The following is a 25594-nucleotide window of genomic DNA, read 5'->3' as shown; positions in this document are numbered from 1 at the left end:
GGCCAATGGGAAGCGGGGGCTCTCCGCGCTGGCCAATCAGCGCCGCGCCTGCGGAGCGCCGGCCAACCGGGGCCGCGCTCGGCGGCGGGGGCGGGCGCCTGCCCACACCGGCGCGGGCCACGCGACCAGGCACCGTGCACTGAGGTTGCAACTCCCGCCGCGGCATCATGGACGCCCCGCAGCAGGTGGTCAACTTCGGGGCCGGGCCCGCCAAGCTCCCGCGCTCGGTGAGTGCCCGCGCGCGCCTGGGTGCCTCCCGGCCGCCGGCGCCGGGACTCCCCTCGGAACCCCGGGCCCGTGGGTGCTCGGCGCGGCCGTGCTCGCCCGGGGGAGAGGGGGCTTCGCGATTGGTCCGAAGCGAGGCTCGGAGCGCCGGGCACCTGCAGATCGGGGGCTTTGCCCTCCCGCAGCCTCGCTGTTTGCCCCGTGCAGGACGTCCGCACGCGGGAAGGCGGCACGAGGCTCGTGCAAGTGCCCGCGCTTAGGGCGCAGGCCGCGTGCTCTCGGGGTGCCGCTCTCGGGCACGTCGCATCAAGTCAGCTGTCGGCGGGGGGCTGCACTGCGGGCGCTGCCCAGGCTGTCCCTGCTCGGGCTGGGGCTGACTTCCTGGGCGGTGGGGGCCGCAAACCCCCCTGCAGAGCGCGCCCCGCATCCCGCGCGCAGGTGAGTGCGCAACGCGTCGGCGCGCCCCTTCCTGCCTGTCCCCGAAGCCTCTTTCTGCTCCCGATCAGGGTGATTTTTATTTTTTTCCTCTTTCTAAACTGGCTTGTCCACTGAAGGCAGTCGAGTGTCCAAACTGATGGGCTCTGGGCTCCCAGCCCAGGTGGGGTGACTGACTTTGTTCCGGAGCGAAAGGAGCAAATGAATTCCGCTCCGGGCAGAGCCGGGGAGGCTCATCCAGGCGAGTAGGACCGGCAGCCCGCGGCCCTGCTGCAGCCACTCTCATCTCTCCCTCCTCCTCATCCCCAGGCGCCCTACCGTGGAGGTGACAGTCTTGGGCGCCGTGCACGGGGCCCCTCGGATAAGGCCCCCTACATAGGGTCATTCGCATGGGTGCCCGCGCCCGGGCTGCAAAGTGTTTTCCAGCCGGTATGAATCTGATAATATGCAGTTGCCAGTAGGAGGCAGAGCCAAGTATTTGACAAAGCCCCACTGTTAAGCGGGCAGAATTGTCCCTGGCACAGTCTCTTCTGCGTTGTGAATAGACTGCTAAGCACGATAGAAGGGAAGAGAGTTTGGCGAGTAGCGAGTGCTCACAGGAGTGAGTGCATGGGGTTTCATTTTTTTCTGGCTCTTGCAGTGTTTGAGGCACCTGGGCTGTTTCTTGCCCCCCTTCCCCCCTCCCCCCCATCTCTGTTCCCTTATCCATGCTCTTCCATCTGCAAAGTGCTTTTGCCTCCTGTGGTTTGTTATTCTCTTGATAATGGCATTGTTATCAGTAATACTGCTTAGATACCTCTGATCTTCCCAGGAGGAGGTTTTTTTTTTTTTTTTTTTTTTGGCCTCACCTGTGCTCTTTGCCATTGATTTAAGGAAAGAAATGACAGAAGTCTGGGGTCAGAGAGATAGTTCAGGGATTAGAATCTTGGCTTGTACTTTATTGACCATGTATTGACTGCAGTTGGATTCCTGGATTCTGCATGGTCCTCGGAACTTGGCCATCCCTGAGCACCTCCACCTAAAAGCAGGAATCGCCCTGAACACCCCCACCTAAAAGAAGTATTGTTAATTAGAGAATAGGGATTAGAGAAACTTCTACCAAGACACCCCTCCCCCCACCACACACACACACACACACACACACACACACACACACACACACACACAAAATGCTCAGGGCTTTCTCCTGGCTCTGCCCAGGAATCACTCCTGCAGGGCTCAGGTGGCCATCTGTGGTGCGGGGGTCTAATTTGAGCCTGCCATGTGCAAACCTTATCAGCTGTAGTATCTCTCTAGCCTGCTTTCGCAACTTTGTACTGTAATCACAGTTTTACAAGACATGCATGTAATTTGAATGAAAACAAAACCCTTATGAAATATTATTTAGCCAAGTTGTAGCACACATATGTCTGTGTTCTGCTCTGCTCTATGCATTGCTTCTGTCTCACCTTGTGTGTCCATAAGGAGCCTCTGTCCACTGTCATGGCTGCCAACATGGAATGCAGTATGGAGAGCCTAAACAATCCCGTTAATCTGATAAATACAAAAACAGGTGTTGAAAAGATAAATGCACCTCTAACTTCATTGTAGCTTTATTTTCAGTACTGAAGATTTAAAAGTGCTCATCCACAGATGAAGGGATAACGAATAGGCACTATGGGATACCACCATTTATTTAAGAGAAAAAATAGAGAGCGAGAGTGAGGGAGAGAGGAGAGAGATAGAGGAAGAAGAAGGAGAAATTTTGTCATTTGGAACTTACTTTCATTTGTTCCAAACTCCTGAGCCACGAGTATGCTCAGTGAAATAAGTCAGAAGGAGAAAGACAAGTATCATGGTGTTACTTGTGGAAGATAAAGAAACAAAGTAAGTGGCCAAATAAAAGCAAAAGATTGGGTTCGGAGGAAAGGTGGCTTTCCAAGGGGAGAGGGTGAAAGGGCCATCTATGCACAGGAGAGTGGAGACTGGGCTTCTGGAGTGATCATGGTTTATCACAGAACATGCAGCTGTCTATTTGCCACCTAAATAATGCCATGAACCATTGTCATTGAATTAAAATGTTTTTTAAAAAGTATGTATGGCCTACAAGAGAGTTGCCTCCTGCAGTTTGAAAAAAAAATTAATTGCACTGGCTTAGAAAGATTTGCTTTTTGGGTAAAAGTTTTTTTTAAACTTTTGATAATGACTGTGACTGTAAATGTGTAGATGTATTGTCAAACAAGAGTGTCCATAAAGGAACATATTTTTCCTGCCATTTGGGGCCACACTTAGCAGTGCTCGGGCCCAAGCAGGGCCAGGAATCACGCTTGCTCCTGCATGAAAGCGTGCTTCAGCCCTTTGAGCGATTGAAGAAGGCCTGGGCAATGCAATTTCTGTTTCTTTGCTTTTGTTTGGGAGCCATACCTGACTGTGCTCAAGGCTGACTCCTGCCTCAGTGCTCAGGGCTCACTTCTGGTGGTACTTGGGGACCAAATGTGATGCCAGGGATCTGAACCTGGTCCACTGTGTGCAGCCGAGGCCTTACCTCTTGTTCTAGCTCTCTGGCCCCTGGGCAGGACAGTCTTGATGAGAGAGTCCGGTCATCGCTGTTGAATGTTTCTCTTTGGTTTCTAAGGAGAGGCATTCACAAGAGTTAATTCGATCTATTGATTTATAGAATGACAAACTGCTGAACCTGTCCTCAGGGGATTTTTTTTCTTTTTACCAAATTTCCAGGTGATTAAACCCAGCCCCTTCCCTTTCCGCCAGTTTTGTTGTTGCACAGAGCTGGGGTTGCACATTCTCTGCTGCACTGCGTTGAGCCAGGTCGCGCTCTGTCGTGACTGTGATCTCTTCCGTGAATGCCCCGTGGTGCTACGGATGAAAGCTTAGCCGCAGGTATACGAGGCGGGTGCTCTGCGCCTGAGCTGAGCTGCTCCCAGGACCCCAGTCTTGTGCAAATACTGTTTTGCAAGAAGTCACTGTCCAGCGCCACTGTTTCATTATGTCTTCTTTAGCCTGCACGTTCCCGGGGAACCATCTCTGATGGCCAGTGGCTGGCCAGTGTCTCATCCCATCGCTGTTGTGGTTTTAGAGCCCAACTTTGTTTTAATTTCCAGCCAGGGTTCACCTCCACAAAGCTCAAAGGCAGCTGTCATGAGCCCATCTCTGAGATGTAGCACTGTAGCACTGTTGTCCCGTTGCTCATTGATTTGTTCGAGCGGGTAACGTCTCCATTGTGAGACTTGTTGTTACTGTTTTTGGCATATTAGATATGCCACGGGTAGCTTGCCAGGCCCTGCCATGCGGGTGGGATACTCTCAGTAGCTTGCCAGGCTCTCCAAGAGGGACCGAGGAATCAAACCCAAATCCGCTGCGTGCAAGGCAAACACCCTACCCGCTGTGCTATCGCTCCAGTGCTCTCTGAGATGTACCAACTAGAAATCATTTTTGTCTGCTTTCTTTCACCTCTGTTCTTTCCCCACCCCAGCTCTCCCGTCTGCCTTGGGGTCATTCATTGCTGATTGTCACTTCACTTGTGAGCATTTCAGCATCTTGGATCCAGACTTTTTCTTTTTTTCTTTTTTTCTTTTTTGTAGGTGTTTTGTCTTTTCAGTTTGTAGTTGCTTATTTCTTTGCATGTTTCTTTTTTCTTTTCTTCTCCCTCCCCTTCCCCTCCTCCTCTCCTTCTCTTCCCTCCTTGATTTTTGGGTCACATCTGAAGCTCGGGGGTCCATAGGGGTGCTGTGGATTGAACCCTGGTCGGCTGCATGAAGGCAAGCACCTTACCTGCTGTACTCTGACTCCATACTTAACTTTTCTCTGAAAATCAAGCAGTGGGCACCTTCCTAAGTGGGTTGTGTTTTGCAAGGGGGTGTTGAGCTCTGGCCCTTACATTCATCCCTCCCATGGACTTCTAACCCCGTGGGATTGATCCCTGACAAGCCCACCTGTTTGGCTCGGCCTGTGTGGTTATGAGCCTAGGGTCCTTTCAAGAGGTGGTCAACAAACCTTTTAGGGGTGTGCGGCTAAGTTATCTTGGTGCCTCCACTGTGTTTACCTTGAACAAAAGGCAGCTAACTATTTCACCACCACAATGGGTTTATTTGTGGGGCTGAAGACATAGGCTGGTGGGTAGGGCACTTGTCTTACACATGGCCCACCCAGGTTCAGGCCCCAGCACCACCTGTGTCCCCTGAGCCCCCTCAGGAGTGATCCCTGAGTGCCGAGCTGGGGGTAAGCCCTGAGCACTGCCGGCTGTGGTCCAAAAGCCAAAGGGGAAAACAAACCCAACCGCTTCCAAATAAACCCCAACCCCCACAATAAAACAAATGGGTTTATTCGGAATGCAACAGAAAGCTTTGGAAAATGCAGTCTCATGGCAATATGCGTGTTTCCTCAGGTTTGGAGCCTGCAGCCCTTTCTCTGGACGTGGGTGGGGTTTTCGCTGGTTATTGAGAATCCCGTTGGTGCAGAGATGGGAGGAAGTGACTTCCCATCAGAAAGGCGAGTCCCCCTGGAGGCTGGGGTTGGATGCTCTTCCCTACCCGAGACCGCACTCCTTGTCTCCTGATGTCCTGAGAACTTCTGTTTTTCTTTATTGGGGGCAGGAATCGAACCAGGGGCCTCAGCTAGGCAAGGCAAATGCCCTGCTGCCGAGCCCTAGCCCTGTACTCACTGAGGTGGGTTTCCGAGTCTTGATTTTCACGGCTGAGAGACTTCGTTGAGTAGCAGGAGGATAGGTGGTGTGCCCTCACATAGGAATGGCCCGAGACCCTGGCTGTGGCCCAGTCACCATCCCCCCAGGTATGTGGATGATGCTCATGAGACTGCTGTCAGGTCAAAAGACACGACTTCAAAAAACAAAAAAAATTAAAAAAAAGAGAGAGACCACTTCAGTCTCCCCCATCATTGCTTTTTTAATTCCCTGAACTCACACAGGGAGCTGTGTATTCTATATTCAGATGGTCTTGTTTTATTTCTTCTAGGTCCTGCTAGAAATACAGAAGGAATTATTAGAGTACAGAGGAACTGGAATTAGCGTCCTTGGTAAGAGTTGCTTTGGGGTCCTGTGAGTAACTAGGTTTAAAGGAACATCTTTCCTGGGTGGGGGGCAGGACACACCCAGTGTTGCTAGGGAAGACAGTTGACGGCTCTTGCCCGTACTTGGAGTCTGCTTCTGTCTTGGATCGAACTGGGGCTCCTGCATGCAGAGGTTATGCTACGGTCTCTGGGCCACCTTCCCCGTTCTTCAAAGGGACTGATTGTTGTCACGTTTGGCACCCAAGGTGGCTTATCTTGTACAGGCCTGTAGAATGTCAGGAACATAATTATCAGATGCGTGCTTCATAGAAGAATGATAGTAGCATTTCTGCTTGTTTGGGGGCCCACACCCAGTGGTTTTCAGGGCTTACTCCTGATTCTGCGCGTAGGAATCACTCCTGGCAGTACTTCTGGAACCAGATGGGATGCTGGGGCTCAAACCCGGGCCAGCTGGGTGAAAGCAAGCACTCTGCTCACCATGCAGTGTCTCCGGCCCCTGTGGAAGCAATTTTGAAACCAGCACAAATGCTGTGGAAGGGTTCCTGCTACTCAGCTTACTGCCTCTTCTTTGATTTTGCTCTTTGGAGACCTTGAAATCTGCATAGCTATGGCCCAGGCATACAGCATTGCTTCACCCTCAATGACCACTTCTTCCTGCTATTTCCAGGGACTTTGTGAGATGTAAAAGCCTTCTGGGGACGACAATACTTACATTAGTTTATGTCCTCCATCTTGGGAAAAGAACTCTGAGTTTGAAAATTTGCTCGATATCTTTTTCTCTCCCTCCTATTTTGTGGGGGAGGGGATCTTTCAAAAAGTTCTCAGGGGACCTGGGGCCTCTCTGGTGATTTTGCACCAACCAGGCCTATGGTTCGGGTGAGGGATGATTCCGGCCACCTTGCTGGTGCTTGGGGACTGCCAGGTCTGTTTCTGACTGCTTGGGGTGGACCTTGTGTGGCTTATGCCTTAAACCCTGTACTATTACTCAGGCTTTCTCTCTCTCTCTCTCTCTCTCTCTCTCTCTCTGTCTCAGCTACGTGCAGCTGGCTCTTACTCTGGGGTTCACCTGGCAGACTCGGGGGGTGCCAGGGATCCAGCCTGGGTCAGCCTCCTGCAAGGCGTGCACCCTGCCTGCCCCCAAAGAGCAGCTGAAGCCTCCCCGCCAGGGAGTTGAACCCTATCTCCCGAGTGCCAGGTGGGCCACTGACCACGATACTAATGAGGAGGGCCAGGCCCTCTTTCTTTTTGGTGGTTCTAAAGGCCGCTGGGTATGAGGCCAGAGGGTTTGCTGGGTTTGTTCCTGTGGGCTTGAGATTGGGCTGTGGTCATTGAACTGAGAGCAGATGCAGAATTCTGATCATCCCTTGAGGCGTTGATGGCCCTGATTCTTAGATGGGAGAAAGATGGGACAAGTCAGAGGCTGGAGGCGGGTCCATAACAGACAGGCTTTTCAGTGAATGCACCATGTGAAAAATTCTATGGTGACTCTGAAGCGGCAGTGTTGAAAATCAGCCTGTTCCTGAAAGGATGTGAGCTTTGGCTGAAGCTCCACCGTGGAGGCAAATCTTAAAAAACTTAAAATCTCAAGAAAAAGAAGGACGAGAAACTTCTGTTATTTTGTACTACCCGCTAAAGGTATTGCACTTGGTTCACTTAGTCTCCAACTTGAACGTGGTTCTTTATCTTTTCATCCACAGAAATGAGCCACAGGTCATCAGATTTCGCCAAGATTATCAACAACACGGAGAATCTTGTGCGGGAGTTGCTGTAAGTCTGAAGTACTAGAGATGAGTTATGACAAGTGTGGATAATCCAGGTGCCTGGCTAATCAAACCCTTGAAATACTGTTACTTTTCTAATCTTGAGACACTTTTCCCCATGTACTTTTGGTTCACGGTAGTGTGGGGCTCTGGGGCTTCACCTCAGGCCTCTGTGAGTGTGTCATTGCCCCATACCCGTAGTCACTGATGACTAGTACTAGTAGTACTAGTAGTACTAGTAGTCACTTGTACCCTGGGAGCACTGCTTCTTCCTCCCATTTCCCTTCTTCTTTCCCTCCAGAGCCACCAAAGTTTCCAGAAAGGTTAGAAGTTATTGTGATTTTTTAACAGTTTGTTTCCGTAACATGTTCTGTCTTCTGAATAATTGCACTCAGAAAACTGGAATTTGCTGATCGTTTTGGGTCAGACTGTTGCTTGGGGTCTGAGAAATAGTACAGTGGTGGAATGTGCAGTGGACGTAAGTCTCAGGCAACTCAGGTTTGACCCCTGACACCACATAGGGTCCCCTGGGCCCCACCAAGAGTGATAACCTGAGCACAGTAAGGCATGACCCTAAAGCTCAAACAAACAATGAAATTATTACCAGTGATAAAGCATTCACTGGATGAGGCAGGCTTGGTGACACTTTTTGGAGAGCAGAAGCCCATTATGCTTCTAGAGTACAGAACCGGCACAGAATGAGTGAGTCTCAGTTATAAACCTTTATTTTTTTTAGGGGTGGAGGCAGATATCTGACAGTGCTCAGAGCTTCCTCCTAGCTCTGCACTCGGATGACCCCTGGTAGTGCTCGGGCGGGGGGTGGGGAGCCTGAGTCTGGTCAGTCGCGTGCAAGACTGGCACCCTACCCATTGTACTGCCACTCCAGCCTGTGAATGATGAATTCTGTAGCGTCCTGGTCCCTGTGAGGTTCACGGGACCACCCTAGCCTTCGAGAGAAATGTCGGTCCGTTTGTGCGTTGAACCCACATGGCTGTACGCCTCTTGAGAATTCCCGGTTCAGCTTCCTTCTTCTAACCAAGTTTCCTACTGGCACCCCGGCAGCAGGCCTCCGCCTAGGACCTGCCGAACAGACTGCAGTCATAGTCCAGCTGTGGTGGGGAGTGCCGGGGTGGGCCCCTGGCCCCTGTGTATGTGCACTGCCCCACTACTGAGCGCGGCAGCCAGTAGGGACAGGTCACATTAGCATGGCCCCAGGACCCTCTCACACTGCTCTGCCCTTTGCACCTTCTTTCTGTCCCTGTGCCGGACACCCTCCGACAGCTGCGTGCTCCCCCAGAGGCCTGCGTCCAGTTGGCTGTCCCTGGACTGGCCTTTCCTACTGCTGGGGGCCGTTCCAGCTGCTCTCTCCACGTCCCATGAAGGACTTGAATCCTTTCGCTCTTAACTTCTGCCACAGTGAGGAGATGGTGCTTCAGTGAGGCCCAGGGCATTCGCAGGCGGTCCTTGTGCATTGCTTCAGAGTACATCCATGGCACATAGATCCTTCTAGGACTTGGGTTGCCATGGCCCAGATCAGGCGCTGGGAGCTTAGCGCCTCACTCAGGCAAGTGCAGAGGGACATAGCAGCCACCCTGGCCACGCTGCCCCTGTGTGATTGCGTCTGGTGGCCCCTGGTGCTTGGTTTCTGCAGCATCTTTCTGCATTGCTCTTACTCTTGGTAGTGTGTGTGTGTGTGTGTGTGTGTGTGTGTGTGTGTGTGTACATACATGTGCACGCATCTGCAGCAGTAGCCACTGGACTGAGAGTGAGATCCTAATGATGTCCTTACTGATGACCAGAGATCTGCAATCCTCGTCCAGACAGGCCTGATAAACAGCTGCCCGGAAGTGAGGAGATAAGTCATTGAATTGGGCTTAACCAAGATATTAATGTTTTACTATTATTTTTTATTTTCTTTAAATTTTCTTTGTGCACTGTGATTTGCAGGACTGTCAGTGACAGTGTTTCGTGCCTCTGTGGCCACACCGCCTGCCCCCTAGCCCAGTGCCCCTTCCCTCTGCCGTTGTCTCCGGGACCACTTGGACCACACTTCTCTTTTCTTTTCCTCCCTTCCTCTCTCCTTTCTCCTCCCCCCCCTCCTTCCTTCCCTTTCCTTCTCTTTATAACATCAGGCTACACTTCTGGCTCTGTGCTTCAGGGATCACGCCTGGCAGTGCTGGAGGAACCAGTGTGCTACCCGGGATCAAACCTGGGTTGGCCGTGTACAAGGCAAGCATCCAACCTGCTGGACATCTCTTTGGCCCCACCACATCTCTTATAGTGTATTTATTATAGTGGTCTCTCTAATGTGCACATATATTATAATATATACGGATATATGTGTATATGTGTATAGATATAGAATATACTAGCATATACATATTTTATGTATATATGTGTAAGTATAGGATACACTGGTATATACATGTTGTGCTTGTACGTGTACATGTAGGATACAGTGGTATATACATACTGGATTTTGTGTATGTGTACCTATAGGGTACACTGGTATATGCATACGTATGTTGGGGTATATGCATGTTGGTTGGGTAGTCCCTGGGAGAGAATCTGCGGCCCTCCGAGACACTGTGCTTACTGTCACCTGTGCTTTGACCCAGAGCTGTTCCTGACAACTACAAGGTGATTTTTGTACAAGGAGGTGGCACCGGCCAGTTCAGTGCTGTCCCTTTGAACCTGATTGGGCTGAAACCTGGACGGTGTGCCGACTATGTGGTGACCGGGGCATGGTCCGCAAAGGCTGCCGAGGAGGCCAAGAAGTTTGGGACTGTGAACATCGTCTACCCCAAGCTCAGCAGTTACACAAGTGAGTGCTGAGAGCTGGAGCACAGCAGGAACTTTGCTTGCCCTACACACGGCCGTCCTGGGTTGGATCCCGGGCATCCCCACATGGTCCCCTGAGTACCACCAGGAGTGGTCCCTGAGTGCAGAGCAAAGAGTAAGCCCCGAGCAGCAACAGACACAAAACCAAGAAACAGAAAAAAACTCTACAAGCTCTGGGGCAATGCTAGACATGAGATGCTGGCGGGAGGCTGGTCCCTCAGAACTTGAGGAATCTGTAGGCGTTCTAGCTTTTTCTTCTCCTTCTGAGTAGTCAGTAGACACCTCCACTGGTCAGGACTGCTCACTGGCTGCTGTGGAAAGTACACATAAGCTCAGGTCATATATTCATAAACAGAATTTAAACTGTAGCTTAGCTGAGCATGAATGGCCCAAGGCTGGTGTAAGCCCTAGGTATGTGCCAGCTCTTCCCACAGTGTTCCCTCACAGTGTTGTCTAGCCCTGGGTCAGCCCCCTGATAGCCCCAGTCAGCCTCTGACAGTGTTGACTAGCCCTGGGTCAGCCCCCGACAGTGTTGTGTCGAGTCTGGGTCCCTGTCTCCCTCTGGGTGATTTCGAGGTCTCAGTGACTCCCCCTGCTCTCCTCCTGACCTCCTCCCTTTTTCCAGTCCCTCTGCTCAAGTACGTCCACTGTCTCCTGTGCTGTCCCACGTGGCCCTGTGCAGACCAGCCGTGAGGCCATGCCTGACTTGGATGCTGCAGCCTGGACTCGGCTGGAGCCCCTGGGCTGAGGGTGGGGCAGGGCTGGGAGCCAGAGGAGACTGACAGGGTCTAGGAAGCAGCTGCCTGGACTCCAGCTGAGAAGCGGCCCAGTCCAGTGACAGCACCGTGCCCCTCTTAGTTTGTTTCAGTGTGGATGCCAGGATTTATACTGTGAGCAGTTGGGTTTCAGGTGTGCAATATTCTGGGCTCCATTCTCACCGACCTGGGACCCCACCCCTCCACCAGTGACCTCAGGATCTCTCCCACTCCCCCCCTGACTCCTGGACAGATAGTTTCAGGGTTAATTATTCTACTTGGGGTCCCCTGGTTTCAATGGTGTAGCAGTGAGATAAATACAGATACTGTGTCTCTCTGCCCACATAGAACCCTGATTCTTGCCCCTGTACTTCCAGACCACCTCTTGCCAATTCGACCCCTCATTTCTCTCCCTTTCTGGTCTTTCCTTATAGGCCTAGGGCTTGCCTACCTCTGATACCTTCCAGTCCTTACACATATTACTCTAAATACTGCAGATTAGAGAGAATATCAATATTTGTTCTTGCCCTAACGTCACTTAACGTGAGACCCTCTGGTTCCATCCAAGTAGCAGTGATTTTTATGATTTTATCGTTCCTTTATGATTTTGAACGTGTGGAGAGGGTCCTTGATCATGGCTGTAGCTAGATTCCGGTGGTCTTCGGCCGCCGGGAGCTCTGCTTGGGGTGGGGAGGGAAGCTGGAGCCCATCCCCTTCCAGGGGCCCCAGGGAAGACAGCCAGACATGTGGAAAAGAGACTCTCTGCCACGTTCGGACAGGCCTCATGCATGAAGGTACCTGCAGAGGAACCCAGGTGTGTGTAATTCCATCAACAGCTAACATCCAGAGACTTAAAAGTGAGCTCCCAGAAGTGATATCTTGTAGCCTACTTCTCCCTCTGGGAGAAACTGGCAAGCTTCTGAGAGTTTCCTGCCCACATGGGACAGTCTTGCAAGCTTCCCATGGTGTATTCATATGCTAAATCCAGTAACAAGTTGGATCTCATTCCCCTGACCCTGAAAGAGCCTCCAGTGCGTCATCATTGGGAGGGCCGAGTCGAGAGAGACTTCTAAGATCTCAGGGAAAGGACGAATAGAGATGTTACTGAGCCCGCTCGAGAAATTGACGATTAACGGGGATTTCGTGATTCGTGATTTATGATTTCATTGTTCCTTGTGGCTGTATAGACTCATCCCATTGTGTATCTGGACTACAACCTCATTATCCACTTACCTGTCACTGAATGATGTTTGCGTTGATTCCACAGTGTGGCTCTTGCCCTAAGCACTGCAGTGAACAGAAGACTGCATCTATCTTTGAATGAGTGTTCTTGTGCCTTGGGGTAGGCACCACGAAGTGGAGTTGTTGGGCCTGTGGGAGCTACGCCGTTCTTGACAAGATGGGTCATTCCTGCGAAAGTCTAAAGGGTGGCTGGGGCACGTGGCTCGGGGAAACTACAGACTCAGCCTTGCCTTGCTGGGGGAGGTGTGTCCCTGTGGGCTGACTCTCGTCTCAAGGGAGGGTGGGAATAAGAACGTCTCCCCTTGTCTCCTGTGACAGAGATCCCAGACCCGAGCACCTGGAGCCTCAGCGCAGACGCCTCCTATGTGTATTACTGCGCCAACGAGACTGTGCATGGCGTGGAGTTTGACTTCATCCCCGACATCAAGGGGACTGAGCTGGTGTGTGACATGTCCTCCAACTTCCTCTCCAAGCCAGTGGATGTTTCCAAGGTACAAGCATGGGGCCGGGGGGACCTTTCTTCAAGGCATGTTGACATGCCGTAGAAGTGCTAGACTGTGGGACAGTTGGTCTCAGGCCTTGAGGAATGTCTGGTGCTGACATTCTTGGCGTCCTGTTAATGATCAACTCAGACGGTTTCCTGTTCAGGAGAATCGACCCACCTCTAGCTCTTACAGAGTTGTTTTGGCCGACATGTCGGGAGTCAGCACTTGCCGTTTTCATGGTTATCATGGTTACACAAGCTCAGGGAACCAACCTGTCCCTGGAACCCCACCCACCACCACATCCAGAGACACCGGATAGGCAGCACTCCCCGGGGGTCACAATGTTCGTAAGACATTCCGAGTGGACGGTCGCTTTGCTTCCCAGAGCATCATCTCACAGCACGTGACACAGAATGTATTTCAACCTTTGGTTTTGTGCCACAGACAGTGCGCACGGCTTACTCCTGGCTCTGTGCTCAGGGGACCATTTGGGGTAAGATTGAACCCAGATCAGAGGCATGCAAGGTGAGTGTCTTAACGCTGCCTCTGACCCGGAGTAAAACCTTTCTCTGACGGGCCTGGGTAAGCTCTTGCTAATGAAAGCAATCAGGCTACCTGAGCTACAACCCTCTAGCTTCGAGCTCTCAAAAAGCCTAAAGGACTGATTTGCTACTCTCTGAGCAGAATTACGACATATGCCGAACAGGCATACAAGGAGTCATTTTGCTGTAAAAGTGCTTTGGAGAGAGTTTGGGAGGCGGCGCGCATCTCCGCCCATAGCAGTTCTCAGGCGGCATGTTTCTCTCTCTTGCAGTTCGGGGTGATTTTTGCCGGCGCCCAGAAGAACATTGGCTCCGCGGGGGTCACGGTGGTGATTGTCCGAGAGGACCTCCTGGGTTTCGCTCTCCGGGAATGCCCGTCCGTCTTAGAGTACCGAGTGCAGGCTGGAAACGGCTCCCTGTACAACACCCCTCCCTGCTTCAGGTAGCGCTGGCTTTCAGCCTGGGGGGTGTCCTGGGGGGGCGGGGTGCCCACTGTTTGCCATCAGAGCAGAGGTACCTTTTTGATTTTTGGTTTTGCAGCCACACCCGGGGGTGCTTGGGGCTGCCTTCCCGTCCTGCACTCTGGTGGGCTTGAGGAATCATATGGGATACCAGAGATCGAACCCGTGCACAGTGTGCAAGGCGAGCGCCTAAACCCGCCCGAACCAGCCCATTCTGTATTGTGATTCCCCGCTTCCCTGCGAAAGAGTTACAAGAAATTAGGTCTCGGTGGCTTAGCTGTAATCCTCCATCTGTGGCTTGAAAAACTTGAATTCATTTGCAGTACACAAACAACTCGGTGAGAAACCAGCGGAGAGCGTTTCCAGGCAGACACAGGCTCCCTGCACACGGCCTTGCTGCGGCCCGTCGCTGGCGGCACGGCCGAGACTTCTGCTCTGTTTTCCCTGCAGAGGTTCCAGAGTTGGAAAGAAACTTTTGTATTCAGAGCCAGGCTGAGTGAGCACAGACCCCGGGGAGCCTATTTGTACTGTGAGGATAACTGGGCTTCTGGGGGCTAGTCCAGGACAGTGCTGAAGTGTCAGGTGGTCCTTCGGATTAACCCTTTTGAGAACACACCGGAACAGTTAGTGCAGAAGCAGAAAGAAGCGGAAAATTACGCTTCCTTCCGACCTCACCAGCAGGTCATGGCTACCAGCCTTGCAGCAGAAATCTGTTTTAGCGGCAGAACAGTAAGGTAACGAATACCAGAGAAAGTAGCCTGCCGGACCAGGCCGGTTTCCATCAAACTGGGAACCTGGGTCCCCTGGTGGGTGCGGGACGCCTGAGCCCTAGAGCTCAGGGGCAGGGCCCAGAACGTCAGCTCAGCGCGGGTCACGGTGGTGTCAGGGACTCAGCTGTGCCTTCCAGGATTTCCCTTGGGGCAGGGCCTGCCTGGGCTGCTTTTCACCAGTGTCTGGCAAAGTTGTGCCACTGCATCGACTCCCGTGGCCCAACTGTAGAGTTGGAACTTTTTGGAACAGCCAGGAAGAGTTTTCTGGGAACTCTCTTGCTTTTCTAGGCCCACCTGCACAGAGGGTCTTTGTTTCAGAAAAGTTGTGAAAGTAACAAGGTCTTCTCATCTGTACCGTGGTGACCGCTGAAAGTGGTGACCACTGAAAGCTGCAAGGTACCCTAAACTCTGGGGGTACACAGAACTCCCAGTTAATGGTGGGAGCAGTTCCCCACGCAGACGCCTGTTAATTCCTTTCCCTGTACCCAGCCGGGAACTGTGCACTTCACCATGTCTACTCGGGAATTCCCTACCCTTGTTTAAATTGTTGTGTGGTTCGTGGAGTGAATGTGTTGGCTTTATGTAATTTTTTGCTTTGGGGCCACACCTGGCGTGCTCAGAGTTCACCCTGGCTCTGCTCTCAGGGATCACTCCTGGTGAGCTTCGGGTCTGTATGGGGTGCTGGGGACGGATCCTGGATTTGCTGCCCTGTCTCCTGGCCCCGTGGAGCTGTACTCAGTCATTTACCAGGCTGGCTTAGATGGAAATAGTGTACTTTATAGGTGGCATTTTAGCACGAAGGGTAAAAACCAGTTCATTGTTATGCTTAGTGGGGGAATATAGACCACGTCTCAGCTGTGTTCGCATCCCCAGGCCCCTGTATGTTGTGCTGTGAAGCTTTGGGATTGGAGGGTGGCCGGGGCAGGAGTGAGTGAGTTGGGAATTTCAGTAGAGCCCCAGGGGCTGGGCATCCTTGCGCCTTCTCGGCGCCTTCCCCGCCTTGGACCCTGGCTGCATTCCGAGTGGGCGGCTGTCAGCCCATCCCCCCTCGCACCCCTCCGCAGAGTGTGGGTACCAGCCTTGGGCCCTATGCCCCGCAGAGCGTGGGTTGCTGAGGAAGTTCATCTGGTCTGGGTGCCTTTGAATTTTCTTTCTTTCCTTTTTTTCATAATTAATTCAGTTTATTTTCTTTGGATTAGTGAAAGTTTTTCAGACTGATAGAAGCAATGGTCATACCTTTTTGTTTTTTAATTGGTTCATCGTGAGATACTTAGTTGTTCCTGATTGGGTTTCACTCATACTACGTTCCAACACTCGTCCCTTCACATCTTCCACCATCAATGTCCCCAGTTTCCCTCCTGCCTACCTCTATGGCACGCACTTCTCTCTCTCTCTCTCTCTCTCTCCCCTCTCTCTCTCTCCTAATTTTGAGCATTACAGTTTGCAATACAGGTACTGAATGTTATCATGTATATCCTTTTACCCCTTTTAGCACTCAGTTCTTGCCCAGATGACCATTTCCAACGGTTATTGTCATGGTGGTCCCTTCTCCATCCTAACTGCCCTCCTTTCTCCCTGTGGACACCATTGCATTTGTTAGAAAAGCAGAGACTTGGCAACCCGATGTAATAGCTGCAGGTCACACGCCTCGCTCAGCCCAGGGAAAGTGCCGTGCTCAGACTGAGTGTGGCTCTGCCCAGAGCCTGGTGGGGCTGTGCTTTGTGGTCAGCTGTGATCTGCTGGCCGCTGTTTTGGTTCTGGTGGCTGACCTGCAGGCTGAGTGTGGCTCAGCCCAGAGCCTGGTGGGGCCGTGCTTTGTGGTCAGCTGTGATCTGCTGGCCGCTGTTTTGGTTCCGGCGGCTGACCTGAGTCTGGAAGCACGTGCAGCAGCTTTCTGGAGTGTACACGTGTGCACACTCAGAACAGTTCGGCTGCCTGTCACTTACAACTTTGTCCCAGCAGAGAAGCAGCAAATACCTGGCATGGTGGGTAGGGCGCTTGCCTTGCATGCAGTAGACTAGGGCCCTAGGTCTTGCTCCCTAATCCGACTCCCCTGGCTCTCCCTTGGCATAATAGTCGTCATCATCATCATTATCATCATTTTTATTCAGTGATACCCTTCAGTTGGCTTTTCTCAGCAACATCAATAACAGCCTTTGCTTGAATACCCTTAGTCTAGGCGCTTGGGCAAAGTGCCACCGAAGGGAATGCTTCTTGTGACCTGTGTGTTCCTCATTGTCCTTTTGTTCCTTTAGCATCTACGTGATGGGCATGGTCCTGGAGTGGATCAAGAATAACGGGGGTGCGGCCGCCATGGAGAAGCTGAGCTCCCTCAAGTCACAAATGATCTATGATATTATCGATAACTCTCAAGGCTTCTACGTGTAAGTTCATGGGTTTCCTGTTGCGTTTTACCTCTCGTGAATGAGGACAGGAGTGTTTGCTGTGGGGACCTTTGGAAAATGGAGGCTCTCTGCTTTCTCCTTTGATTGGCGAGGGCAGTGGACTGGGTGTGCCAGAGTTGGAGGGGGGTTGTTTAGCCTCAGCGCCATGCTCGGCTGTGCTAGGGGATCACTGGTGACGGGCTCGGGGACTATATGTGGTGCTGGGGATTGAACACGGGTCAACAGCATGAAAATCAAGTGCCTTAACCGCTGGATCTCTGCCCTAGGGCTTGTATTTGTTGCTTGGGGATCCTGGTACAAAGTGTTAAGTCACAAACTAGGTGTTTTAAACCAACTGGGATTCACCCTTAGCTCTCTGGAGGCAGGACTTTCGTGGCTTTCTCCCTGTGGGGCCTCTCGGGGAGGGGAGGCCCAGCCTCTCCCGGTTCTGCTGGCTGTGGGCCTCCCTATGGCAACAGTGGAGTCCGCCTCAGTCTTTGCAGGACCTTCTCTAACAAGTAGCTCCTCTTGCGGGTGCGTTTTTGGCCACACCTGGCTGTGCTCAAGGCTCAGGTGCTGGAGGAACCCTGTGTAGTGCCAGGAACCAGACTCAGGTCAGCCACGTGCAACGCACGACCCCGACCTGCCATACTCTCTCCCGCCCCAGTATTAGTGAGAACTCAGATTAGGATGGCTGTAAGCAAACCCCTCAAATTCGTGGAAAAGGTTAACCCAGAGCGAAGTGGTGGGGGGGTGACATGGAATGGTTTGATTGGCCTGTCGACCTAAGGTGACTGGGGTAGCCAGGCTGCCCTGGTGAGAGTTCCGTGTAAGATGACAGTTTGTGCATCTTATGGGATATGGTGGGGAGATTAGCTGTCCCCGCCTCGAGTCTTGCCTGTGGGAGGCACCAGCACGAGGGCTGTGCAGCATCATTACAGAGTCTGTTGCAAACTGCTGCCAGCTTGCTAGCCTGCAGGCGAGAATCTTCCCCCTCAATGGCATCTCTTTCTGCTCCCAGCCTGTGCTCCTTACCCCTGAGAAAACCACGCCCGCTGCTTGGTCCCTGAGCACAGAGCTCGGAGTAAGCCCTGAGTACAGCTGGGTTTGGTTAAAAAACAAAAGAAAAGAAAAAAAAGGATGATAAGTCTGAGAAACAGTGTTCCTTCTGTCCCCAACCCCAGAAAGAGGGGTTACATCTAGATCTGCCAAGACAGATCACCAGGTACCAGAAGGAAGGAAGATGTGGGGGTAGAGAGAGAGTACGATGGGCAAGGCTGTCGCCTTGCATGTACCCAGTCAGGGTTCAATCCCCAGCACCCCATAAGGTCCCCCAGGCACTGCCAAGAGTGGGCACTGATCGGTTTGAGCAAACAAGCTGGTTGTCTTAACAGACAAAGGACAAGATTTCAGCTTCCATAGAAAATGTAGATTAAAACCAAGAAGTACTTTTGGACGATGACACAAAAGGGAAAGATGGAAAGCAGTGCTGTTTATCTGGCAACATGCATTTGGTGTATTGGTTATAGACTTGGGAAGTTTGGGGGTGCACTTTGCACCCCAAACATGCATGTTCAGAGCTGAATCGGAGGGCTGGAGAGAGCCCAGGTGGCTGAGCACGGGTTTTGCACGCAGGAGGTCTCAGCGCCACATGGCCCCTGAGCTTGCTGGCATGGCCTGAAAAAATATAAGCAAGTTAAATAAAAGGAGTAAAGTTGTCCTGGTTTATTTTGGGGGTGCACCCTTGAAGCTCAGGGCTTACTCTTGGCCCTGAGCTCAGGGATCACTTTTGGTGGTACTTGGGGGACCCTATGGGGTCTCGGGGCAGGGAGAACCTGGGTCGGCTGCATGCACGCCTTACCTGCTGTGCTATCTTTCTGGCTTTGCCTTTTGCTTTTTGTTTTTGGGGCCACACCTGGCTGTGCTCAGGCCATGTAACTCTGCGCTCAGAAATCACTCCTGGTGGATCTCAGGGGCCCTATTGGGCACCAGGGACTGTGCCTGGGTCAGCCACGGGAAGTGCAGCATCCGCCCTGAAGTGCTCAGTTTGTGCATCACTCAGACCTGGTGGCCCTTCATGGCTGCAGGATCCAGTCCCGTGTGGATACTGGCAGGTCTGCAGATGCTGGAGCCAGCCCTGCTCCCGGACGTGTCGGAGCACTTCCTGGGTGGGGGGCAAGGGTCCCCTGTCTGCAAATGCATTTCTCTGCATGGATGCCCGCCTTCGTCTCACCCCATCCTGGCCCCCTCCAACACGCAGCCTCATCTGGGCTGGACTCCTTGCATGCCTGTGTCCCCTGCCCTTGGAGAATTTTTTCAAGTGAAATGTCACTACATAGCATCTTTTTTTTTAAAGCTTTTTAAATTCTTTTTTCTTTTTTGGGTCTCATCTGGCGATGCACAGGGGTTACTCCTGGCTCTTCACTCAAGAATTACCCCTGGTGGTGCTTGGGGGACCATATGGGATGCTGGGAATGGAACCTGGGTCGGCCACATGCAAGGCAAACGCCCACCCTGCTGTGCTATCGCTCCAGCCCCATCACGACGTAGCATCTTAGGAGACTGAGAGTAACTCACTCCCGCCCACTCTCTCCCCAGCCTCTCTCCAGATACAGTCTTGGCTGTGGTGTTGATCCACTTGCCCAGAGGCCAAGTCCAGCATCTCCAGCCTCAGTGATCTCCTTGCTGTCTGGCAATGATCATCTCATGAGGGGATGGGTAAATTGGGGGCGGGGGTTGGACTTTACATACAGATTCTTTTCTTTTTTTGTGGAGGGGGCCACACCTGGCAGTGCTCAGAACTGTCCCTGGTGGGGTTGCCCCCTGGTGGTGCTCGGGGGGCCTTGTGTGCCTGTGCTGGGGATTGAACTGGCATCTCTGATCCGGTGGATTGAACCGGCGTCTCTGTCATGTGGATCCTGAGCACCAGCCCTTCAAGCCCCCGAGTCTCTCAGACGTCCCATTGTGGAGTCGCTCTGGTTGTGATTGATATGAACACTGTTCAAGTGTACGCCATGATGATTGACATTTGTCTGTTTTGCAAGTGACTGTGGGAAGTCTGGCCAGCACTGTCCCTACATCTGGCCAGCACTGTCCCTCCACCTAGGACTTTTTCCTTGTCCTGAGAGCTTCCGAGGCTTCTGTTGATGCCTCTCAACATGCAGTATGTGATTGTTCACTGTCCCACCAGGCGGATTATTTCATCAGTGGGGTTACTGCATCTCTGTCAATACTGTAACTACAGATTCCGAAACGAAAAACTGTAAAAACAGCTCCTTAACTGCCTCTTATTTATTGATTGATCATTTTATTGAGGGTCCAGGATTGACAATACCGTTAATCATGCTTTTCCCAGTCCCTCAATACAACCCCACACCCAGCACCAGAGCCTGCCGCTGCCACCCCAGCGCCCCGGAACTCTCCCGTGAAAACTCAGGTTCCTCCTCAAGGATTTTTTCTTCAATTAAATGTTTTTTGTGTGTGTTCTGCCTCTGTAATTGGACTTTCATTTGGGGAGCCTGAGGCAGCGGAATATCAAAAGAGAGTTGCCACTAAAATTTTAATTTGTGTCAACTGTTCAACATAGCACCTTTTTAGAAAAAAAAACAAACAAATGCAGGGGTATTCACTTGCTTTCCTTCTTTGCCTCTTGCCTGCAACTGTGCACGGGCTCCAGTTAACTTCAACAGGTGTTTTGTACCCTTGGTGAAGAGCATACCCAGTAGGGAATTTTTATACGGCTTTTGTTTGCTATTTCATTTTAATGGATCCCTCCTTGTAGACATAGCACTGCACTGTAGCACTGTTATCCCCGTTGCCCATCGATTTGCTCGAGCAGGCACCAGTAACGTCTCCGTTGTGAGACTTGTTACTGTTTTTGGCATATCTAATACGCCACAGGTAGCTTGCCAGGCTCTGCCGTGTGGGCGGAATACCCTCGGTAGCTTGCCGGGCTCTCCAAGACGTACGTAGAGGAACAAAATAGGATGTGCCAAGAAAATAGAGAGGTTATTATTACATATTTAACTGTTCTTTCATCTCCAAATAGCTAGTCAGCACTTTTTCTGCGTTTCTCATTTGGTTGCTAGGGACGGGAAAATAATTTTACTGCTCTTGCACCCGATCCACTAGAGTGTCAGCTTCCCTTCCCCCCCACCCCTGAGTCCCCACCCCTATTTCCCCTCCCCCACAGTGCTAAAGACCCATTCTCAGTTTCTGATGCTTTTGAGCTTTTGTTGCTTCTTTATTTTGTTACTTTATATCCTACAAATGTGGGGGATCATTCTGTGCCTCTTCCTCCCTTTCAAATGATGAAATGAACTTTTAAAAATTCCACAATTGGGGGCTGGAGCGATAGCACAGCGGGTAGGGCGTTTGCCTTGTACGCAGCTGACCTGGGTTCGATTCCCAGCATCCCATATGGTCCCCTGAGCATTGCCAGGAGTAATTCCTGAGTGCAGAACCAGGAGTAACCCCTGTGGCCTGAAAAGCAAAAAAAAACAAAACAAAAAAATCCAACAATTGAACTGGAATCATAGTACATCTGGTTCCATCCCCTGTACCCCATTTGGTTTCCTGAGACCTCCAAGAGTGACCCCTGAATGCAGAGCCAGAAGTGAGCCTTGAGCACTCCCAGGTGTGACCCACAAACAACAACTCAATAGATATTCCCATGGCATTTCCTGTGTCCTAGACATTGCTCTGACTTGCCAGGTATCTGCTTCCACACGCCCTAACACCTGAAGGCAGTGTCTTAAAGCCCCAGCCATTTTCTTAGCTCTGGGTTCTCTGGCTCATATGGTTGGGCTGAGTCGAGCTGGGCGGTCCTTCTATGTCATGTGAGTCTTCAGTGTCATCTGGTGGTGTTGGGCCTGGCGTCTGCAGTGACCTCAGGCATATGTTGGTAGCAGGTACTACTTCTTGGCTGGTAGCAGGTGCTATTTCTTGTATTTGTTGTGTCAAGTTGGACTAGATAGCATGGCAGCGGTGGCGCTGGGGCCTGCCTCTTTGGCATCGCCTTGGGGGCACTCTGCCTCATTTTGGAGAGTTGACAGGCTTGGGCCATGCCCAACTGTGCTCTGGACTTGCTCCCAGCTCTGTGCTCAGGGGTTGCTCCTGGCTGGGCTCCGGGGACCATATGGGATGCCGGGATCAAATCTGGGTCAGCCGCTTGCAAGGCTAACACCCTATCCCTGCTCATTGTCTCTGTGGTCCCACTGGTGTGGGCTCTTGATTAAAGCATGTCACAAGGTCACCCCAGATTCTAAAAGTAGAGAACTGTCTCCTACCTTCTCTAGGGAAGACTGTAGCGAGTTTGTGGCTATTTTAAAATGTAAAATAGAAATTGAGAAATATGGGCTCGCATATTCCACACAGCAGCTCTCTGGGTTCAGGGAATGACCCCAGCTACTCAGGAGTGGAGGCTCCACACAGAGGTCCAGTGACAGCAAAGGTCTGTGTGAGACAAGATTTGGGGACTGCTGTGTCTCACAGCCCCTGCTGGGACCTAATGTTTTCTCTGCACCTTGTAAAGAAACAGCCACTCACATCCTGGTTGTTTGGCCGCCTGTGCTGGAGGCTTCACAGCGGGTCTGAGGTGGGGTATTATTATTATCACTATTTCTGAGAATTAAATGAGAAGACTGAGGCTCATGAAATCAAACACAAGATCTTTCTTGATTTCTTTTTGTGGGCCACACCTGGGGTGCTCAAGGCTTACTCCTAGCAGTGCGTAAGGGATCATATGGGGTGCCAGGAATCGAACTTGGGTCCACCACGTGTAAGATAAGCACCTTACCCACTGTACTGTCTCCAGTGCCAACAAGATCTCTAAGAAGAGAATGCCCACTTAACTCGCCCACACACAAAAGTGAACTCCCTCAGTTATAAATACCCTCACACAGATTTTTTTTTAAATCTCTTTGCATATGGTGTTGATATTTGGAAAAAGATTCTTCTCGACCTGTGAATTGTAGATCACACATTGCAGAAAAGTGACGGGCCTAATCAACATATTTTCCAGATGTCCAGTGGAGCCCCGGAATAGAAGCAAGATGAATATTCCGTTTCGCATCGGCAGCACCAAAGGAGATGATGCTTTGGAGAAGAGGTTTCTTGATAAGGCTCAGGAACTCCATATGATCTCTCTGAAAGGGCACAGGTGAGGGCACGGCCAGCTGAGAAGTGGATCAGAGAACTGACTGCTGTTTTCCACGCAGAGGGAGGCAGACGCACAGGCATTGTCGGAGATGAGAGAGCAGTTGTATGACGGGGCATGATTCTTCCTGCCTTTGCTTATGCAGTTCGTGAAAGTCTCCTCGTTGCTGTCTCATGGCTGAGAGCTGGCTGGGACCGCTCTGTTCTCAAGCCAGGACGAAGCACTGCTCCCGTCACGCTTCACATCCATAAGTCTGGATGCGCTGGGAAGCACAGTCCTTCCTTTCGAGGAGAGAGACCTCTGCCTGTCTGTTGAGGGCTGTCTGCTCCCCACCATTGTGAGGTGGATTCCCACCGTTTTTTTTGTTATCTTGTTTTCACCCCAGCCTCCATTTTCCTTTGCTTGGAATGAATTGTTGAGTTGATCTAAGTTGTGTGTGAGCCTGATGGGGCCTCAGCACATGAAGAGGTGGAAAGTTCTCGGGAGTCTTCCGTCTGGGGGAGCTTACCTCTCGCTGCAGGGAGAGGGTTGCCCTGGGGCTCCACTGACAGCTTGTTCCTGACTGGTCCTTGTTTTCCTTGTATAGGTCCGTGGGAGGCATCCGTGCCTCTCTGTATAACGCTGTCACTCTCGAGGATGTGGAGAAGCTGGCAGCATTCATGAAAAACTTCTTGGAGATGCATCAGCTGTGAAACCAATCCCCACGACTTCATACTCCTTACCCTCTACTCTGCCCATGTCTGAAATTGAGCAGCAACATGGGGAGGCTGCACAAACCTCACCCGCATGGCCTCTCTCCCGATTGACTGTATTCAGTAGCGGTTTCCTCCTTTTGCAGAGAACAGCCGAACCCCACCGCGCTGTCGAGCTGCTGGGGCTTCGTCTGACCTGAATCGGGGGGACTGAAAGAGCTTCCTCTGGCTTTTCTCAAACGACTCCTGCTTCCCTTTCCTTTGTGCTGTTTTTCTTTTCCTAGCTCAATCGCAGTCGGTTTTGCAGACAGTGCTGTTTGATTCTGGAGAGGAACTCTCGGCTCGGGAGAGATCCATGGGGGGCAGGGGTCTCTAGGTGTTGAATCTTATCCTCTCCCGAAGGGCAGCATTGCGGTGTGCGTTTGGGAGGTCCAGGGTCAGGCAAGTGCAGCTTTCTTGAACGGTTATTTTCATAGAGATAAGAGTGACATCTTTATAGAGCAGATCCGGTATTAATACTGTATAGTTTTCGATCTATGCATTTTATATTTCTGATAATACGGTTCTTTGTAGGAACGTAGTTAAAAACTTCGGGTATCTGTTCACCTTCAACCTCTGGCTTACACATCCCACTGGCAGCAATTAACCTCCCCGTTTGTAAAGCCTTTCTTTTCATAAGATTTTTAAAAAGTTCTTCGATTCACTTTTATTTTCCTTCCCGTGGGCAGAAGAGACAGTTGGTTGCTTGGTTGTTCCTTTATTCTCAGAGATGCTTTTCTGTTCAGCGTCTCCCTGGAGCCCTTAGCCCTGCGTTCACTTGCTTGTTCTCTCCAGCGTCCTAACCATTGATGGTGGGACTTCCCGCAGAGCCTTTACTGAGTCTTTGCTCCTGTGGATCAGTTTCAGTGTGTCGTGTTGCATATGTAAAAAACATTAAAGTCCTAAAACACCCAAAGCATTGTCTGAATTTCTCTACCTGCTAACTGAGAGATTGGTTGATTTGGGGGCACCCCAGCAGTGATCAGGAGCCCCACCCCCTCCCCGTGGTGGTTCAGTGCAAGGGGCTGAGGACGTGGTGCTGCTCGGGCCCTGCCGGGCTGGGGGTCTCCAGCACACCCTGGCTGGGGTCCTACACAGTCCCCGGTTATGCTGGGTGAGGGAGCAGGTGGTGCCGGGAAGTGAACCTTGTACAGGCGCTTGCTGGGGTGTACCTGACTGCTGTATTATCTCTCAACTCTTACTTTAAAATTTATTTTTAAAGATTACTTTGTGTGTGTGTGTTTTTTTGTTTTTGCTTGATTTTGGGCCACACAAGGCAGTGTTTAGGATGACTCCTGGCAGGAAAATGGGGACCTTAGGAGATGCTGGGGATTGAACCCGGGGCAAAAACCTTACCCACTGTACTTGATCTCTTCATCCCATAAAAGTATTTTATTTAGGGTGACACCTAGTGGCGCTGGGGAGCAGGGTGCCTGGGCCACGCCTGCTGGTCTGTACCTGTGCGGTGCTGACAGGGACATGTGCTGGGGTCAGACGCAGGGCCTTGCACCTGCTAACTAAGCATGTGCTCTGTCCTTTGAGCTGTATCTCTGTTTCACACTTGCTTTTAAAATAGTGTTTTGGGAGCTAGAGGGATAGTCCAGTGGGCAGGGCACTTGCCTTGCATGCGACTGACTCGATTTAATCCCTAGACCGTCCTGTACCTCCAGAGCCCTGCAAGGAGCGATCCCTGAGTGCAGAGCCAGGAGTGAGCCCTGAGCACCACTAGATGAGTCCCAAACATTACAAGAAAAAAAATTTTTGGAAAAAATTATTCTGATGGG

The 25594-nt window shown here is 51.5% G+C and overlaps 1 protein-coding gene across 1 annotated transcript; it reads left to right on the top strand.

Moving 5' to 3' along the window:
• Positions 1 to 83: 83 nt before the first annotated feature.
• PSAT1 (phosphoserine aminotransferase 1) lies at positions 84 to 25036 on the top strand. Its single transcript, XM_004612965.2, has 9 exons — positions 84 to 227; positions 5628 to 5688; positions 7380 to 7449; positions 10061 to 10266; positions 12599 to 12771; positions 13580 to 13749; positions 16794 to 16922; positions 22945 to 23082; positions 23666 to 25036. The coding sequence occupies exons 1-9, from the start codon at positions 168 to 170 to the stop codon at positions 23769 to 23771; spliced, it is 1113 nt and encodes a 370-aa protein (XP_004613022.1). The 5' UTR covers positions 84 to 167; the 3' UTR covers positions 23772 to 25036.
• Positions 25037 to 25594: the final 558 nt, after the last annotated feature.

Source organism: Sorex araneus, chromosome 1 (assembly GCF_027595985.1).
Source record: "Sorex araneus isolate mSorAra2 chromosome 1, mSorAra2.pri, whole genome shotgun sequence".
Lineage (NCBI taxonomy): Eukaryota > Metazoa > Chordata > Mammalia > Eulipotyphla > Soricidae > Sorex > Sorex araneus.
Note: the sequence above shows the minus strand (reverse complement) of the source record. Positions and strands in the feature narration are given on the sequence as shown.